Source organism: Xiphophorus couchianus, chromosome 2, assembly GCF_001444195.1.
Source record: "Xiphophorus couchianus chromosome 2, X_couchianus-1.0, whole genome shotgun sequence".
Taxonomy (NCBI): domain Eukaryota; kingdom Metazoa; phylum Chordata; class Actinopteri; order Cyprinodontiformes; family Poeciliidae; genus Xiphophorus; species Xiphophorus couchianus.
In genome coordinates, this window is record NC_040229.1 from 20,218,703 (window position 1) to 20,238,715 (window position 20,013).

The 20,013-nt window shown below is 38.2% G+C and overlaps 1 protein-coding gene across 1 annotated transcript; it reads right to left on the reverse strand.

The window, feature by feature from the left end:
* Positions 1–7,306: 7,306 nt before the first annotated feature.
* tmem86a (transmembrane protein 86A) lies at positions 7,307–19,945 on the reverse strand. Its single transcript, XM_028003262.1, has 3 exons — positions 19,775–19,945; positions 13,884–14,148; positions 7,307–12,863 (listed from the first exon to the last, which is right to left on the reverse strand). Exons 1-3 carry the CDS (start codon positions 19,793–19,795, stop codon positions 12,436–12,438), a joined length of 714 nt encoding a protein of 237 aa, XP_027859063.1. The 5' UTR covers positions 19,796–19,945; the 3' UTR covers positions 7,307–12,435.
* Between the last annotated feature and the right edge of the window lie 68 nt (positions 19,946–20,013).

Genomic DNA, 20,013 nt, shown 5'->3' on the forward strand with positions numbered 1-20,013 from the left:
GATCTTCATAGTGTGCTCACATCTCCAGGTTTTCTTGTGAAAGAAATTACTCCAAGACAAATCCTTTATAAGCTTTATGCATTCAATGTAGTACTGAAGCACAAACAAATTGGGTTTCAAACTATGTGGAAACACATTTTGTTCCATTTTCGGCATTCAAACAATCTTGTCAGAAGCTTGGTTGACTGTGGCCTGAAGGTTTGAGGTAAAACTTCCTGGTATTGACTGTTCACAATTTCCTCCACCTCAACAAAAACCCAGAACATGATGCTACCACCACCATGTTTCACTGAGTGTGGCATCTTTTGGTTCATACACGAGGTTATTTTCCATAAGGTTTCAGACCATAACATTCACTAAAAACAATGTGGGAGTTTTTAACCAGACTTTAATGTTTTCTTTGGAAGAAAAGGCTTCTATGGAAGCCTGCAGCTTTGTGAACATCTTTTGTGAAAACAGGAGTTTGTTGTCATATATAGAGCACAACAAATGTTTAAAATTCAACAAAACACTGAGAAGCATTAAGAAGCTTTTCGCTCAGTGTGAGTTCTGTGTTCATAGAGTGCATCAAAGAGATGTTTCTTCTTGTTACCAAATTTAGAAAGAAACCGGGAAAAAAAAAGATGCTACAAAAACCATAGGAACACAAGTTTGTTGACTCATACCAGCAATGAGACTCCCAGAACCTGTCAAAAGTGTGATGAGACTCATGATAATCCAGTCCATGTCCCTGTTTCCTTTCATGCATCCAGAAACATCAATGGGACAGCATCCATAGAGCTGCACCCTATGCCAATGTTCCCACTGGGACAGAAGATGCTACGGAAGCTGCTTCTTCATATACGTGCACCTGATGGCACCTTTTGAATTTCGTTGTCCTTGTGACAATGACAATAAAGATTTATCTTATCTTATCTTATCTCTTCAGTCATACATATACGCCTATAAACATACACAGATATCTCTTCTCCCATCTAAGGCTTAGCTCTGCTTGCAACAGTTTGGAAAAGAAAGAAGAGAATAAACCCCCTACGGTGAAAGAGATGTTAAAGATCCTGGTTGGAGCTGTCAACAAGGACAATGAGAGGATCCATGCTGAGTTTCTGCTGCACCGACTTCAGACGCCTTGTCAAAAAGCTAAAAGAGATGAAAAATAAAGTTAAAATAAAACTGGGCCTGCCACGTATGGTTTGTTTACATGTCACAGGATCACACAGTGAAGAGAAAGTTTGATGTGATAAAGAACAACAGCTCAAAATAGATAAGAAAAATAAGGAGCGAGACAGAAAAGTTAAACAGGATGGTAAGAGAGTAAAGGTGATGTCAGGCTACGTAAAGATGAAAATATCCCTGTTTTATGGGCTATTTAAAACCTGCATTTTCTGAACTTCTGATCTTTTACTGAATGGTGCATATTCTGAAACCTACTGAAAGCATTACAGCAAAAACAATGTCATCTTGAGCACATCTTGAAACCAAAAAAAATCTCTGGATGAGGATACAACTGTATGGTAAAAATTACTTGACTGCGCTCTGTCCATTTTTAATGATGTAAATCAGGCTGGATTTTCCCATTATCGGTTTTTCATTCACAAATCAGATTGCACAGCTATGTGCATGTAGTATCCTCATATAAAACAGTAATACAGATCAGAAACACATTTCATATTTCAAATGTAACCCTATACACCATTTTCACTGATATTCTGAAATGACAGAATAATGGGACCTCATGTTCTAGAAATAATTTCAGATAATTTAGAGTCATTCTACCGCTTGCTTTTTCTTTTACAGTCACAATTGCCTCTACTGCTATGTCTGGTTTTCTCCCTGTGGTGATTTGTTAGAATATAATAGATTTCTTTCTTGTTGTATAAAGTAAATTTCCTTGCCATGTAAAATTATAATTTAAGAGAAATTTTATGCCATTTTCTTTTCAATGTCAACCAGGTCAACATAGCCGAGTTCCCTTGAGACTAATTTTGGTTGCTTTAAGTTCACTTATGTTTATTTGCCCCAAGATGACTTCTGAGTTTTTAATTTGTGATTAATTGTAGGTCACTTTACACAGGGCAACATATGTCTATGCTTCAGGGACTTTGGCCAGGTCATCCCACAATGAGGTCAACACAGTAACAGTAAGGTGCTCAGGTCCTACGGCTCTTAGAGAAAATCATTTCATCACCCCTCTGTCATCACACTTGGCAGGTGGTGTGAGGTGTAGATATATCAGATTGGTGTAAATGTGAATTGTGATGTTGTGTATTTCTGTTCTTGAACTCTTGTGATTGATTCAGATGCAGCCTTGCAAAGATACCAGATAGTGCGCCAATATCCTTTGCAGCAAAAAGAGCTTTTCTCCTAGCAACTCTTCCCAGCCAATGTTACTCATTAATTTTCTAAGTGTACGGTTATGAACTTTGACATTTAACTGTGGCCTGTAGAGACTAAGATGGAGACTTTGCACAGTCTGACCTTTTTGCTAGGAAAGTCACTCCTGGGAAGGCTGGAGTAATGGGTTTTAAACAGACTTAAATCCTTACCAGATTAATGAGCAGTGGTAAGTGCTTAGCTTAGATCATGGCTGACTTCACCAACATGCTCAAGATCGGCAAACTGATTTTTTTTAGAGGTGGTCACATTTTTTGGTAATCAGACAGGTGTATTTTATCAGCGACTACTGATTCTTTCCCTCTTAGAAGCAACAAAAGTTTACAAGATTTTTTTAATGAACAGCTTTTTCCTTTTGGCATCATCAAAGTTTATAACTACAACATGGAACAGATTATATTTTCATATCAGGTTCTGATGTATAAAACTGGAATCAGTAAAAGGTGTAGTTTTGTTACTGTAACTTGAGCGCTTGCTATTCTTCACATTATTGTGCTGCTTTACATAAAGCATGGGCAAAAAAAGTTTTACAGATTTTTTTTCACCATTATAAAAACTTTTGGAATTTTTGTTTACGTTGTCATTTTATTAAAAAGGCTATTTTGGTGAGACTCATACTTCTGCCTCCTCCCCAGAGACTAAGAAGCTCTGTTCCCCTCAGCAACATTAAACACATTACCCATCATCGTCCCTCTCACCCAAATTACATTTGCATGATAATTTTCCCCTCCTGGTGCCGAGTTGAAAGTAATCCCAGCAAATCCCTCTTCACAACAAACTCATTTATTGCAGCTCTGTCTAACAAGATGTTTGGTTGCCCAAGGTGCAACTTTAAGGCTTGTAAATATTATCACAACGGAATGTGCTCTCTGGGTTCCAGAAACAGGGCAGGCATATTAATTCAGATTGTGTTAATTATAGATGTTCTCAAGAAAACTTTCTTTCAAGCATAAACTCAAATCAATCATCTTCTTCATATGTAGGAACTCAAATAAGAACAATTTATTTTTAAAGATGTATCTAATTTTTTTATAAGTTATATTCCCTTGAGGAACAAATTGTTGTTTGAATTTATTTATGCTTCTAATATGCGGAGTACACACAGGGCCTGAGCTAATTTTGCTCAATTGCATAAAACACAAAAATTAATCAACTCTTATCTGTCGTAACAACAACAGTTTCATGTGATCTCGCAAGTAATTGGTTTACATTTTTGAAGGAAGATTGAAAATGTTAGATTTCATGTTTATTCTCTAATTGTGTGCATTTAATGCAAAAAAATGGTATCTGTAAAGGGATCAGTGTTTTTCAGAACACTGTACACACACAGGAAAAGAAAGGTGTTTTGCTCCTTTCAGGTTCCCTCACCTACAGATGGGCATTCTCCAAAGAACTGGTGAATTTGACGGAAATCCCTGAATAAAATTAGACATGTATTGTAAATATCTCCCGATTTTAAAATTCCCAGGCACATTTTTCGAAATCAAAACCGCATAAACTGGTTGTTAATTAAAATATCCAAACACCTTCTTAGGTGTTGAAAGAAAAATGCCGTATATTCCGCCTTTCAGTGGTTGAAACTGTTTCTCCAGCATTTTACAAAAAATGTGTGAAGAGGTTTTGGTTGGAGCTGATTTCGTCCCATGATGTGTGTTGAACAAATCTATGCTGTGCAGCAGCAGACTCCTAATAACCTCGACTTTCTTCTGACCTTTCTTCAAATGCCACGGTGAGGTTGGCATTTGTAGTTTGAAAGAAAGTCTCATTAACTCTTTAAGGGATTACAATGAAATGTTATTCACACCTTTAAGTTGACCTCAATATGTCTCTTTTAAACCTGCTTTAATGTTCATTCAGCATCATGATCACTGAATGTTTTTATTTCACTCAGGATAGCATCTGGGATCACCCCCATGGCTAAGTGTTCTTTAGTAAATGTAAATTTAATACACTTTAATCATTTACGTTATAGAAGAAATTAGAAAAAAAATACTTCTTGTTTTGTTTTACACATGGACAGATGAAAAACAAGAATATTTTGCTAAGAAAAAGAAAACTGCAAAGTTTTACAATGCTATGCTTGGTGAATTGGTAAAGATTGTTGAGTTTTCTAGGGAACTTTGAGATGAAGAGGGATGAGAAAAATAAGGATAAGGAGTAAAGGAGGTAAGGATATAGGATGAAGGTAAAAGGAATAAAGGGGATAAGAATGAGGAAAAATACCTCAGTGATAAAGGAGGCAGAGCTGAGCAATAAATGGGGTAGGGCTGTGGGATGATTGATGAAGAAAGAAGGGATGAATGAAGTAGGGATTATATCCTTCATTTTATTAACTTCATTTTATGAAGGGTATAAATAACAAACATAAAAATGAGTGATGAAGGAGGTAGAAAAAAAGGAATGAAGGAGGCAGGGATGAAAGATAAAGGCAGTACGAAGGAATGTGGGAGAGCGACTCATCTTGCAAAAGTATACCCATTAAGATAAGATATGTCATTCTATTACAGAAACAATTTAGGCCGTATATAGAGTCATTACAAAGTCCAGTACTATGTAAAAATTTAAACACTTAGTGATCTCTCCACAGTATTTCCTCTAAATGTTCCTGGTAAACAAGAAAGTACTTGCTCCATAACAAGAAATTTTTTTGCGGTCAATTTGGGTTCTGGTCATTTTCTAAGTCCATTAAATCTAGTTGAAATGCAACAATGGCCCAGAAAACTACCAAGGTTTCAGTCACTGTCAATATTTCTTTGAGCTTATTTATGATAGAGTAAGATATTATCATAATTCTGATTATTATTGTGATGGTTTTTATTATTGCCATGATTACAATTATTATTATTAATTTATTTTATTGGTCCTTGATAATTAATTAAATGGACACTAGATGTCAGTGTTCCATTTCTGTCTTCAGTTGCAGATTAATGCTGCATATTGAGGGCTGTTGCCTTTCCAGTTCTTGTCTAACAGCATTTTCTCTGTCAGATTAGATGCAAGACTAATAAAGTAGAAAAATGTAAGTCTGCATAGAAAACCAATGCTGTAATCACTAAGTATGACAAGGCTTTGTTCACTCTGCCATTAAAGTCAGAAAGACCTTTTTACGTGTTTTTTTATTCTGGTTTTTGCAAGAACTGCACTTAATAGTGTAGACTAGACTAGTTTCTATTTCTGTAGGAAATAGTCTTGTGTCATCAAGTGACCAAACAGCTGAGTTGAATTCAGCACGTTTATTCCTACAACTTCAGAGTTCAGGACTGATGTTCTTCTGATCTGCTGTGTTCTAGGTGTACGTATAAATTGATGGATTCTGTTGTGCTTGTTGGCGTCTCTAAAAGCCATTACTTTGAAAAGAGGCCTTCTGCTCCCTAAGAGTGAGTTTGTTCTGGTATTTAGCTGTCAATCTGAGAGAGCAAAGTTACTCCTTACATCATTGGTCCTGGTTCCCACTGCACCAATTTTAAGGACCCACCGGAGACTGGTCAAGCTTGCCAGTTCAAATCAATTAAGCCCCAAAGGGCGTCTCTAGTACCTTCCGGCTCTTCGGTGGTGAAGAATAAAATGGAAGTGAAGTGAAACCTTGAATACAGAACCTGGAGACTGCTGCCCAGGGGGAACAACATACAAGAGTGTTGTGTCAGAGCTTAAGATGCAAACCTTTTAGTTTACTTGAGAATGAGATTGTTGCATTAAACACACATGTTCATTATGTGTTTTAATGAATTCACAAGATGATAGTGTGTTTTACAAAGAGGTCCTTACAAAGAAACATCTGTGAACTACTAAGACTGGAGTTCTTTGATTACATGACTTAATCTGCACCTGAAAGGCAGACATTGAAAAGAGTGAAAGGGGACTGGACAGGAGTAGCTTAGATGTTGGAACAAACTATTTGCTACCTTTACAGGTTGTGCAGACACACAAAGACAACCTAGATAAATACAAAACTTAGTTTTTGAACAATGGTTTCATTGAATAAAGACAAAAAGTTAGCCAAGCGAACCAGATCCTATTTGAAAAACTAATTACCTCCGATCCTAATAACTGGGTGCACCATTCATGGTGGGAACTGCTGTGATCAAGATTTTGAGATTATTGCCAATAACTCTTAATAATAGTATTTTTGGCCCACTGTTCACTGCAGAATTGTTTAATTTAAACCCCATTAAAGGGGGTTTGAAAATAAACAGCTTCAGGTGACAACACAGTTTTGTAATGTTTTTTTTTTGTTAATGTTTCTGTTCTTAAACATCTTTTACTCTGGGCACAATATGTTGTTTTTAGGGATCTTTTAGTTTCATGAATTTCAGTTTAAGTGATATGTTTTTACAATCTAGTTTATGTGGTTAACTAAAACTGGATTTTCCATCCATCCATTTTCTGTTCACCCTAGTCCCTAATGGGGTCGGGAGGGTTGCTGGTGCCCATCTCCAGCTACGTTCCGGGCGAGAGGCGGGGTACACCCTGGACAGGTCGCCAGTCTGTCGCAGGGCAAAACTGGATTTTGTATTTATTCAATTAATCTCTGTCTCAATTTTAGTTTGATGACATGAAACATTTATGTGTGTCAGATATTGAAAAACAGAACAAATATGTAAGTGGCTAAATAGTTTTTCACAACGCTGTAAATAGAAAATGAGGCCATAGAGCAAGAGTGAGGGAGTCCCAGGTTTCAAGGGTTAAAGAGTGCTGAAAACAAATTTTCCACCTCAGTGGGACAACAGAGCGCAGCAGTTACCAGAACAGAGCTTTCTGTTGTCCTAAAGCCCTTTCTGCCATCATGGCACTTTAGCAGCTGAGGACCAGCAGCTTCAAACAAAACACAAAACACTGCAGTTATAAATATCAGCTGACATTTTCAACGCAGAACCTCTTGTTTCCAGGAAAGAACAAAGCCCAAACGACATTATGCTGAAGTTGCATTGCAATTGCATTTATTTCTCCAACAGATATTCACATTCATTGCAGAGTTTCACAACAGCAAACAAATTATAGAATCTCCACAGTCATGGGAAAAAAAAATCTATCTCAAAGTGAAAATCCAGGACAATAAGTAAACTGTAAGAAATGATGCATGTTTATTGGCTTTAATAACTATTTTTGTTTGTTTGTGGAAATAAACATTGTTTTACACAAACAAACAAATGAAGAAATTTATATTTTAGGTTCTCACTTTCTGGAACTGAAAGGATAATACTTTAAAGGAAGTTGTACACATCAGGGTTGATAATACTTGAAAGGAAAATAATCTTCTTTTAAAGTTACTTTTCTTTTTTTAGTTGTTTTCCAGCAAAAGAAAAAAAATATGTAGATTGTACTTTAAATTGATAAGGTACACAAAAAAATGTCTGTTTTAAGATCAAGTTTTAAAGACTGACTGGCCTGACCCTGGATATAAAAAAGTGCAGCACACAGCAGCTTGAATACAAAGAGAAGGTGGCAATTTACATACTTCTCATAAACCGGTGCTGGAGAACTATCATCATAAAACCTTTGGGTGTTTAGTGCTTCAATCACATGGAGAACATATTCAATCTGTCATGCAGGAGTAAAGACAAAAAACTTTCCAGCTCATTATATTGACTGTCACCGGCTGATGGTCATGAGCACATTGAATTAACAGCAAATGTTTCAAAGTAAAAATGACAAGAAAATTGATTAAAAACACAGACGAAAGAGAAATAGAAACTCAAAGGGTAGCATTTTTCAGAACACACATATTTTTACAATGCAACAGCAATTGGTTCCAGCTTAACTCAGGCCAAAAGCATTCAGACTCTCCCAGGTCTCCGTCTGTCTGTGCATGAAAAGCTCAGAACAACAGTGTTGTTGACAGAGTGGGGTAAAGTGATGCGCCTGCTGGTCTGCCACCTGTGGGGGAACAGGATGGGAGCTAACCTGATGGATGGGGGGGGGAGACTCTTCCCGCTGTGTGTCATATTTCAGCAGCTCACCTTATTCCAAGTGAAATGCCGCTCAACAATAACATCCCTGGGGCAAAGGACGGCCATATGCAACGCTGAGCTGGAGACAAAAGGGTGTTTGATATGCGAGATCCAGTACTATGAACAGTTTCTTGTTACTTCTGCCTCAATCAAATATACAGTGCCTTGCAAAAGATTTATTACCTTGATAAAAATGTTCACGTTTCATGTTGCAACAAGAAACCAGAGTATTTTATTCAGATTATATGTTATAGACCAAAACAAAGTAGGTTATGATTCTGTGAAGGTGAATCATAAATTTGTTTTCTAAATTTTGATCCCACAAAAAATATGAAAAGTGTGGTAAGCATATGCATTTGGCCCCTGTCACCCTAATATAAAATCCTTTCCAATTAGCTGCCTTCAAAGGTCATGTTATTAGAAAAGTGATCTTGCATCTGAAGGTCTCGGAGGTTTGTCAGAAAACATTAGAAAAAATCTTGGCAATCAAGGAGCAGACAGGTCAGGGATAAAAATGTGGAGAAACCTAAAGCAGGCTTTAAATTATATGAGTATCCCCAAACTTGCAAAATGTGGCATCCAAGAGCAAGAAAAGCATGAATTAGAGTGATTTGCTTCATTCAAGAGGTCTCAGATACCTCCAGATGAGCTGCAGAGATTCACAGGTCAGTGTCCAAAACGCTAACACTCTGGACCCATCATGAAACATGTTGGTGGTAGCATTATGCTGTGGGGATGGTTTGCTGCAGAGAATCTGAATGGACAGGAAGATTATGGGAAGAAAATCGAAATCTCCGAGGCAAATTGAAGGGCCTGCAGGAGGTTCATTCTCTCTTCATAAGTCAAATAACCTGCAGCAAAGTATTGACCCGATGGAGCTGAATAGATGTTGACGGCGCAATTTTCTGATTATTTGTAATCACTTCCTGTTTCAACTAAATCACAACAACACAGCTTCCTGTTTGTCAAACATGTCAAAAACCCCATCAAAACATACTGAGATTTGTGGCTGTTATGACAAATGTCAAAAGGTTCAAGAGGTTTTAATACTTTTCGAAGCATTTGATGACTCAATGAAGAAGATTTAAAAAGGACAACTTAAACATGACCATACACCACTCCTTAAAAATACTTGTTTCAAAAGACATATGCTTCCTCAAGAATATTTTAGGAATACTTCAGTGAATCGTGCCTCTAGCGTGGGACCATTCCAGAAGAAGGAACAAAAGTCAGACGGCTTTTTCTGGCTCCGTACAAAGAAGCAGTGCTTACATAAATTGCCCACACACTGAGGATAAATAAGACTGCCTGGCTTAATATTACCAGCCCCCTCTTCGTTCAACTCGAGACTGTATGCTAGAATCATCCGTGTTATCCATCTTCTCTACTTCACTTCTTTATTCACTCCACTTACTCTGTCTTATTAGGACGGAGCAGGCGGACTAATGCATGTCTTCTAGTAGACCTCTGATAGCTTCTAAGCGCAAAGGTTTATTTTTATCAGAGTGGAAAACTCTGTGCAAGAACTCTGCAATGCCGGGAGGATTAATTAAAACATGGAACACAAGACTAGCGCTCATATGTGCAGAGCAGTGAAAGAGATTGCCAGACAAAGCAGAACGATAATGCTGACGAACGCACTGACACGGCGGAAGGAGATTGAGGAACTGTCTGATAAAGCAGTGATCAAAAATGGCTGCTGGGAACTGGTGTTTTTCTTGGTCAGGCATCTGTCTGCAGATCTCGTTACGGTGGCTCATGTGATGCAAACATATTTTGATGTGTGTGTGTGTTTTTGATGATACTGGCAGCTCAGTGGGTCATTGACCCAGAATGAGGAGCAATCATTTTCCATGCCTGTTTATAGTGTAAACAGTCTTCACACAGGTTATTTCATGTCAGCCTTTGTAATCCTCTTGGTTCCTAAAGCATATTCTTACAGGACAAAATGTGATCTCTCATTAGTTCAGTCAAAAGTTTTTTCAGAACTTCTGAAATGATGACAGCTCAGGCGGGAGAATCTGCTCACAGGGCAACTATTGGTTGAGCTCCCAAAAAATTTAATTCAGTTAAATCAAAAATACTTTGTTTCTCAAGGAAATTAACTTAAATCAAATTGCTGGTGGACGGGGTGATGGATGGAGTAAAATTCAAGATAATTCTGGAAGCAAATCTCTTAGATAGGTTGTAAGAAAATGGGCGTTCCGAACATGGGAAAGAAAGCTGGTAGAGAAATACACTAGAAGACTTTTATGACATAGATATGTCCTTCTTAGTGTTAGTCTGTCACATAAAATCTATCCAAGATTCGTGGTTGCAAATATGGAAAATTTCAAGATAGTAATACCAAGGCGCTGCATCGTAAAGCAAAGTACGTCCAGAAACAGAAACAGTAAAGTCCAGAGTTTGGATCTGTTCAGCCAAAACTAATCAAAACTGACAGTTTCTGTGACCTATATAATACAGCTACAGTTAGAAAGAGGAGTGAGTAAAGAAAGAGAGTTAAGAGTCTTTATACGAATACTTGAACATACCCAGTGTGTCTGTTTCATCTGTCGTGTCACAGTATTTGAGCTGAGTCTGACTTCCACTCAACAGTTAAGACGAATACACTCACACTCTAAAAGGCGTGCAAAAAGGTAGAGTTAGTTCAGTAAGACACTTCAAAATAAAATATGTTAAAAGAAACAACAGTGGGGATGAAGGCGGAAAAAACTACAATTAGTCTTGTCGAGGATAAGCTGTAGTGGATTTTTCAGAGATTTCCTGTGCGAAGGAAGAATCTGGAATAATGGGATAACTGTTCCTTTGCACGACAAGACGCTTTCTCTTGTCTCCCTGTTTCTGCCAAGCCGACCCGCACTTTTTTGTTTACGCCTTGCGTAAATCTGTGTGCATGTCGTTCCGAATGAGTGAATGCCTCCATAGTTGCAGACTCTGCCGGCAGAGTTTATCAACAAAATGAGTCCAGCCAGCGACAAAGCCCTTTCTTTTTCTGTTTTCATAACACGGCCATTAACAGCACGGGTCAGCTGATTGAGTCAGACAACAAGACCCCCAAGGAACTTCCCTAATAACTAAACCAACATGATGTGCTAAGTGTCAGGTGTGGTGCTGTTGAAGGTGTAACTTCTATAGGTGATGCATATACGATGAAACGTGTTGCACCTGCAGGACCTTACCAGCAGGGCCAATTAGATCCTAAAACTGAAGGATTGAGCTTCCAAAAACAACATGTACTACTCATCTTATTTTCATCTAGTCATTCAATGGGGTTTTAAAGGAAGAAAAAAATATTCTATTCATTTAAGCAGAATCAGTCAGAGTGTAAAGAGCATATTTAACCAAAAGAAGAGAGGTTGTTACGAATGAAATGAAAGGGACTGCAGATAATTAATTAAATAGGTATGTACATGCCCTTAGCTCCAAGATTAGCACCCTTAATGAAGAGGGACCTAGAGCCACAGATAAGGGCAATGGTTTGTATAAAAAATATCCCTTTTGGAAGAATTGACATGACTAAAGCAAAAACAAGAAATGCATTGGTAAATTATCTTAATGGACCACTCAAAGTACAAATGTGTGGCGTTATATCTGTACGGAGACTGTGCGTCAAAGCACTGTATGGACAGTGAGGTAACAGTGTAAATCAATCACAAAACTGCAAACACACACTCACAGAAAACCACTCTCTCATACACACTACTTGTAGGTGCCCAGTAACTTGCTCCCCTTAAATCAACCTAGTTGCAAGTAAATTAATGCGTTCTATAGATGGATATTAATTCTACACTTGCCCTCTTAATAACTTGGTTGAGACACAGCATTTTTTAAGGTTTGATTGCACTCGAGAGAGGCTAGAGTAATACTACAGTATCTTCCTTATAAAGAGATACATATGAAACTACCATACTAGTGGGATCGCAGGGAGATCATCGTGTAGCGGATCAGTTGCCATGATAACAATTGTGTGGGAGCGCCACACCAAGATGAAGGCTGGGGGTTTGAGATCTGGCGGTGAGATGCGTCCATGATCACTCAAGGCCGGAGTTGGAGCCATCTCCCCAGCCTCGTGTTTCCTGGAGACCGCGTCACCTCATGTTCTCTTCCGGGAAACCTCCGCATCCTGGCACTCGACGGCGGACAGAGCTATTAGCATCTGGGCGGCGTAGTAGGTGGCCATGATGATGGCTCGGGAGTGGGGCACGGGGAAGCAGAACTTGTTGACGGCGATGGTGAGATCAGAGACCATGAAGAGTACGGCGCCCAGGCAGGCCGACAGCTTGGTCCAGGTCCAGAGGTCGTTGGTCAGCTGCAGGCCCGCGATGGCTCTCCAACCCATGAAGCCAATCAGAGCGATGTAGACGGCCACCAGGTAGGTGAATGGTCCGGACAGGTAGGGGTACAGCAGGAGGTAGCACAGGGTGGACACCGCAGTGATCACCAGGCCAGCGCGAACGTTTATTGGCTTCATCCCAAAGGCGGATGAATAAAGAATGTGGGTGATGGCGAACATGAGAAGACCTGCAAGGCATAGAAGAAGCAGAAGAATCAGCACTTTCAACAGAATAGAAAATTGCCGTTTTGATTGACTCAAAAACACTCTGAACAGAAATGGCTGGGGGTGGGGGGTTGTGTGCTTTTTACAAACACTATATTTTATAAAATGTTGCTGTTGAAATCCACATGTGATCGCCCAGTTTTGACTACATTGCCAGTGTATATTTGCTACAAAAAAAAATCACAGCTGTATTGCATCTTCTAATCATGCAATTGAATGAGTCACTTTACTGGGTACACAGGAAAATGTAGCAAATAAACCCAGATGTTGTGAGTTTTTGCAAAGCAACCAATAGTTGGTAATCAAAATGAAAATTTTAAGTTCGCCTGTCTGCAGCTTCTGAAATGTAAGGATGCTTTAATTTTTTTCACTTTTCCATTAATGTTGAGTTGCTTATTTGTGGGCTGGAAATAAAGTGGACCACCACCACTCAGCACCCAACACTATTAGAGCTTGATAGAAATATTTTGCTGTTCACATGGGGCTTATTTTTCCTTGTAGTAATCCTTAAAGCAGTGTTCTTGACTTGTACTGTCAAACTGAGATTTTAATCTTCAAAATAAAAATGTGGGAAACCAGTAAAACCAGTCACAAATACAGTTGTTGGTATGCCTCATGTTAATATTTCAGACAATCTTCATTTTCAGTGTCACGTGTCTGGGTCTTCTTATATGTACTCTTTATCTCGCTTAGCTGGTTTCTACTGGACTTAGGTCTGATGATTGTGATCTGTATCTCAACTGGTCAAAGCACATATTTCCAATAAAGGTTCCAGTAGAGTTTAACCAAATCTAAACATCTTAATGTTTGTGATGATGGGCTAACTTTTTTTTTATCTGAAATCCCTCTTAAATAACTGGTTTGTTTACAGAGCAGTAGTTCAAACATTTTACAGAGCAGTAGGTAGCTGTCGGGCAAGGAATCATGTTTGCTTTGCCACCGTATCATCTCTGTTAAAAATATATTACAGCTATTCTTCTCACCGTGGACGAAGTATCCCTGCTCCTGCCAGATGAGAAAGGCATCGCCCAGAGCAGAAAAGATGAGGCCAGCCAGAATCTTGCGGGCGCTGGAGTGAGCACCAAGGAAGCTGAATCCATGAGCCAGCAGAAACACCCACAGGCAGAAGATGGGCAGACATTTGATGAGGGCACTGAACCAGGAAGGGCTGGAGGTGGGCAGCCACAGGACGAAGTAAACACAGGTTGCCTTGAAGAACGGCACCAGTTTGGGACCTTCGCTCTTCACCTGGAAGGAGATTTGGCATTTAATTATAACAGAAGTGGCTAAAACACTTTTTTTGAGTGTGACGTACAAAAATTGAACATTTTTTGTCAAAAAAAAATTTTTTTAAAGTATCATGGGTTGGGTTGAAAGTGCTTAAGTCATGTTTGGTTTTCATAAAATTCATATTAGACATGCCCGTGTCTTGTTGCTTAGCCTAAGAGCTAAAGGGGAAATGTGCAAACCTAAAAAGGAAATGCAAAAGTCTACAGCCACATGCCATTGACTCTAAGTAACCTTTTCTCTTTTTATTTTTTGCCATACAAGTTTTTCTATCTTCTCCTTTTATCACTGAAGTTCTTAAGAAATATATTCAGTCTCATGTTCCAGTTCCATTATCAGTCAGATTGTTTTTCCTGTTAAAAGAAAAAAGGCCCAGCAGGATTAAATAGCGTAGACCATAGAATGTTCTGGGAATTATTCTCAAGCCAGAGCAGCGGACAAACACGAAGTGGAAAAGTCGTGTTGAGAGGAAAAGGAATTAAGTGAGGGTTCACTGAAGCAGAAGTAAAGAGGATAAAAGTGGGACAAAAAAGACAGATAGGAAAGAAGGGAGAACAGTGCTTGTGAAAAATGAATGACAAGACAGGGCAAAAGATGCTGATTTGTAAAAGGAAAACTGCAAGAGTTCAAATACAGGTGAAGGAAAAGAATGATAAAGAAGGACCAGGAGGTCTTTCGGGGTAGGAGTACAATATCAGCTTTTAAATGGCAGCTGGGGGAAATAGGAGGTGAAGACGGGAACAGAAGGTGAGAGAGAATGACGGGTTACTGTCGGTCACACAGCCTATTCTCCCAGAGGAAAGAGAGGACATAGATTGCACAACACCTCAATACAAAAGTGAACTAAATTACACTACAGGATGAGGTACAATACATGAGATTGCCCTGGTGTGTTTGACATATCTAGCAGCCAGCAGGAAAACAACAGGAAACAGACACACACCTTAACATATGTCCACAAACATGCTAGAGCAAAATTACAGAAACCAGCATGAAGCTGACACTTTAATTAAGAAGAATAACAAGGAAGCATATATGTTGTACAGAAATTTCTACAAAAAAAAAAAACACACAACTTTTCAGAGTTTTAGATCAAAACTAAAAGCCGACTTATTACTTCAGCTTCTTTGAAGCAAAAGAAGGATGAGGAAGCTTAAAGGTCCTAAAAGCAGGACCTTTTATGAAGCTTATTACTTCAGCTAAACGGGCACCAGCCTTTCTATATGCTTAAACTCAGGTTGTAAAATATGCTGCTACACCAGCCATGTCTGCAACCTGTGGCTCCAGCAAATAAATTATACAGTCATGTCAATATGGAACAAACACTCAAAGGGAGGTTGGTGATAGCTAATTAAATCCATGCCATGAAGAATCAGGGCAGTTCTTAAGACAAAAAGAGGTCCAACCTGATAGAGTAAGATGTACATAACAAAGTGGCAATGGGTTTTTTATTTCTCTGGACTTTAAAGGGTGAATGATCATATCTAGGATTTCTTATTCTTATTTTAAATAAGTACAATTCTGTGCTGAAACCAGTTATTTAATTATGCTGAAATGCACATTAAATAGTTTTTATTATGAACAATGATATTTGAAAAAGAATGATCAATCTAGGTTCAATATCTAAATTATAGTCTTTCCTATCAGTTTTTCAAATTAATTTTTTGAACTTCAAATTTACAGAATCAATCAAGTTGCAATTTTCCAGACAGAAGAACCCTGGAACTTAATTTGTGTATTTATTTCAGATATTATCAGATTCCTGGAAAAGCAGGTGTAGCAAGTCACGGGAGCTAAGTCACATCTCAGCATTACAAACTTTGCCGTACTGTTCGTGAGAGTCCATGTTGTGGCTACCAAGGCCAAAAGGGAGCCGAACGGAGACATAAACAGAGTCAGTAGTATCAGACTAGCCAATATCACCGCCATGTTTGTCATGTGTCTGTACAGCAAAACCACAACATATTCATATTGCACTGTTTGTCATTCATTAATAAGCAATAAGTAATAGTGTTTTGCTTGAGATAAAATACAAATGTATATGTTTGGTGTTGAAAGGGTGAAAATATAGTTACGAGAGGTAAGATATAAAAAAAAAAAAAATTCAATAAAATTAATGAATCTGAATATCCGAGAAGAACGGAAAAATTACTGCTTGCTAAAGATACAAGCAGTATTTTATATATTTATATTATTTCTCTCGGGACTGATCTCGCTTTTCTGTTCCGAGATTTCGGTTAATACTGTTGATATTGTTGATACCGTCTCAACGTGTATAAATTAAAGTTCATCGAGACACAAAGTTTGTCTATCTACAGTTTTACTTTCCATGAGACATAAGTTTGTCTGTGCGAACCCTGCAGACAGAGAGGTGTTAACGACAACAGTTAGTACTGTGAGACAGTCGGCTGTCATCTGTCTTAATTTAGACGCGAGCAAAATGTATATTTTTACTGGTATGTAGACGTTTGATTAATGACACAATAAAATAAAGTTTGTTGCTGTACAGAGGTTGCTTTGACACTTACAGCTCCATCCACATTTCTAGAACCAGTGGAAAATATGTTTTTAAAAAAATCTTAAAATAGTTTATATCAAAGTTACCTAATAGTGTGATTAATTTTAAACAATTAAAAATGCTTCTGTTACATTTATTTAATAGGAATTTTAAGATGTGCAGCACTGATGCACCTATTAAAATGTACATGCATAGTGATTGTGTTAAAAGTTATATATTTTTACATGACAAGATTATATTAAATGCATGAAAAGCTTAATTTATTTTAAAGCCTGTTATACATATTTACCAGGGATGTCAATAAATATTAATCTGCATGGCAAACACCTGTCTCCCTGTTGACTGTTGATCCATAACACTGTTAATGATTGGCTTGACAGTTACATGAAAGTCATGGGATATTTTGGTGGAGTGATAAACCAGGTGGAACGTCCACACAAAGTAAAAATGTCCAATAACTGAGATCCATATTTCTTTTTTCTTGATATATTTTCCAGACGTGTGCAGGTTGTATTTCTAAGGCTACGTGAAACAACAAACGATGCAGGTTACAGGTTAAAAAACAAACACTAAACAGAAAACCTAAGGACACAAATGAAAGTTATTGACAAACCGTAATGTCCATGAGTAACTTCTCTGAGATCTGATTTAGCCTGGAAGATTTAGCCCAGGAACAAACAAGCAACTATCATAGCAGCCAACACAAACTAGACACTCTGAAGTGCCAAATAAGATCCATCCAGGATGGCATCTACCCAACCACTGTGGGTGTGTAACATGATACACAGAAATATTTAAAGACACTCAGATACTCAATCTGGAAGAGAGCAAGTGTAATACAAGTAAGAACCCAGCAGACACAGCTGGCATTTTAATCATATGACAATGCTCATTTTCAGAAAGACCATTTTAATGCAACAAACACTTATTACTTTTATGTTAAGGATGTCTAGAAAATCACCTAATTAGATCAAATGGATAATGATGGTCCTACAAAAAAATTTCTTGGTGACAGGGGTGGAAATATTTTTCTATGAAACTGTGTTTAATTTGATGCAATCTGCAGAAGGACAAAAACTTGATGACTTCCCTTACGAGCACACAACAGTTGGTTTGGCAGATGGTGCCGAGCATGGCAGTGTTTATCAAAACCTAGTTTAGAGACAGAAATAAAAACAAGGGCAAAAATGTAGGTTCCTTTGCACACAAATTATACAAATGATGGCATTTATGGGATTTCATTTGACTTTGATACTTTTCATTTTAAGAGATTAACAGAAGCAAAGTTTTGCAAAAGAACCAGTTCCCCTTGATGTTTTTCCCCAATTTGCTGAAACCACAAACTTGAATATACTGTATACTGTAAGTAACAAGTAAGTTAAAGATGATTACTTGTACCTATGTATGTCTGTGATTTAGATCAAATAAAGCAACATATACGTATGAAGTGAAAGGAAGATGACTCATAGTTTTTTGGGCAGTTTTTTTTAGAAATAAAAATATAGACTCTGACATCTCTAAATAAAAACTAGAACACGTAACGGCCCAAGGAGGTCTGTTAGCACATAATTCTGTTGTATTGTAAAAACCTCGGAGGATTTTGGGGGAACACTGAGTGAAGAAATGATCATGAAGACAAAAGAACACAATGTAATAAAAAGTTGCGGAGAAATTTAAAGGTTAAACTGAAGGCATTGTGGTCAAAGGGAACAAACTTTAAATTTTAAAAAAGATTTATTAATAGGGGCAGAAAATGTTAGACATAGGAAGATGGATGGAGCTACAATACAGTTTAATCCTAAAAGAAAACCTGGTTTAAGCTGCATATGACTTGGGACTGTGGCGGAAGTTCACCGTACAGCACAATGACTATAAATATACAACCAGAATTGAAACAGGATGGTTTACATCAAAGCTTATTGTGTTTGAATAGTGCATTCCCAGGCCTGACCTTCATCCAGTGTGGAGATTTGAAAATGATTTTCAGAGGCATTCTTGAACAGTTCTGGAAAAATTTGTCTCCAGATGTTCGATGCTTCCCCAGAGTACTAAATGCCAGGGATTTAGTATTTTTTTTTTTTTTTTTTTTTTTTGTAAACAAGAAAACAACAAAAAAACATTTATCATTATTCTTCCACATCAAAATGATGCACTACTTAGAGTATGTGAAATTAATACAAGGTTAAAAGAATAAAAACTGATTGCTCTTAAGTCATGTAAAGTTTTTACTAGTAGTTTCCCTTTAAAGGCTTTGAAAACAGTTTCAAGGGATTTTCATGGAACTGCAGTTGCTAGTTTTTATAGGTAAAACTGCCTATAACCTGCACAGCATCCTTATCACTCGTAGGCAACTCGTCTGTATGGCAGACATTCCTCAACACAGGCTCCCCTCACACATCGGGGTTTACCACAGGCCAAGACACCCCATACCATTCTTCAAGGCCCCTCCACACGGGGTAACATTTCATAGAGGCTCTTTCAAAATAAGGAGAGGCTGGGATCGCGTACATTATTCATGAGCGTCTTGTTGTTTTTTTTTTTTTTTTTTTGTCAAAATAACACGATTTCCCGGGTTATGTCGCCACGGAGGAGTCGGCGTACAGCTGTGTTAAAGCAAAGGCGATGGAAGGAAAGCCATATGCGGGTACTGCTTGGCGCATGCGTTTACTGAGGGATACAGGAAAGAAAATAAGACAAAGAAAGGCTCGACTGAGTCACATGATGAGGCGCTTTCTTTCTTTTTTAGTCGGGGGGGTGCATTCTGAAATACTAGCAATCTGCTCAAAACTGACAGAACCGCTGCGACGCCAAAATGACACATGAAACAGATACGAGGAAAAACACAAAGTTTCCGTGTTGTGTTTCCAGGACACATGCAGGAACTACATTTCTATTATTATTATTAGCGATTAAATAATCATCCAGAAAGCATGCGCTGACTTCCCTAATCTACAACATGCGCTGAATGTGCCTGAAACAGAGGATGTTACGCTGTGGAAAATAAACTGACGCTGCTTTTTTTATCCATACGTGACTGTTTAAAACGCCGGTTTTGACGCTGATACTCACCACTGTTACCGGAGACACCATTTCTCCCCTAAAGTTGTCGTGTCGATTGAGAGACAAAAACAGTTTAAATATATCTAACCGCTTTTTAATTCGCTTGGATCTCCTAGTTTGCGCAGCTCTGTCAGAGGGATGCCGATTGTTTTTGTCCTCGATCCTGTGGGCGGCCCAACATCCCGGAAGGAGGGAACAGAAGCACGTTAACGTGGGCAGGCCTACAAATTCGACCAATAGGAGCAGAG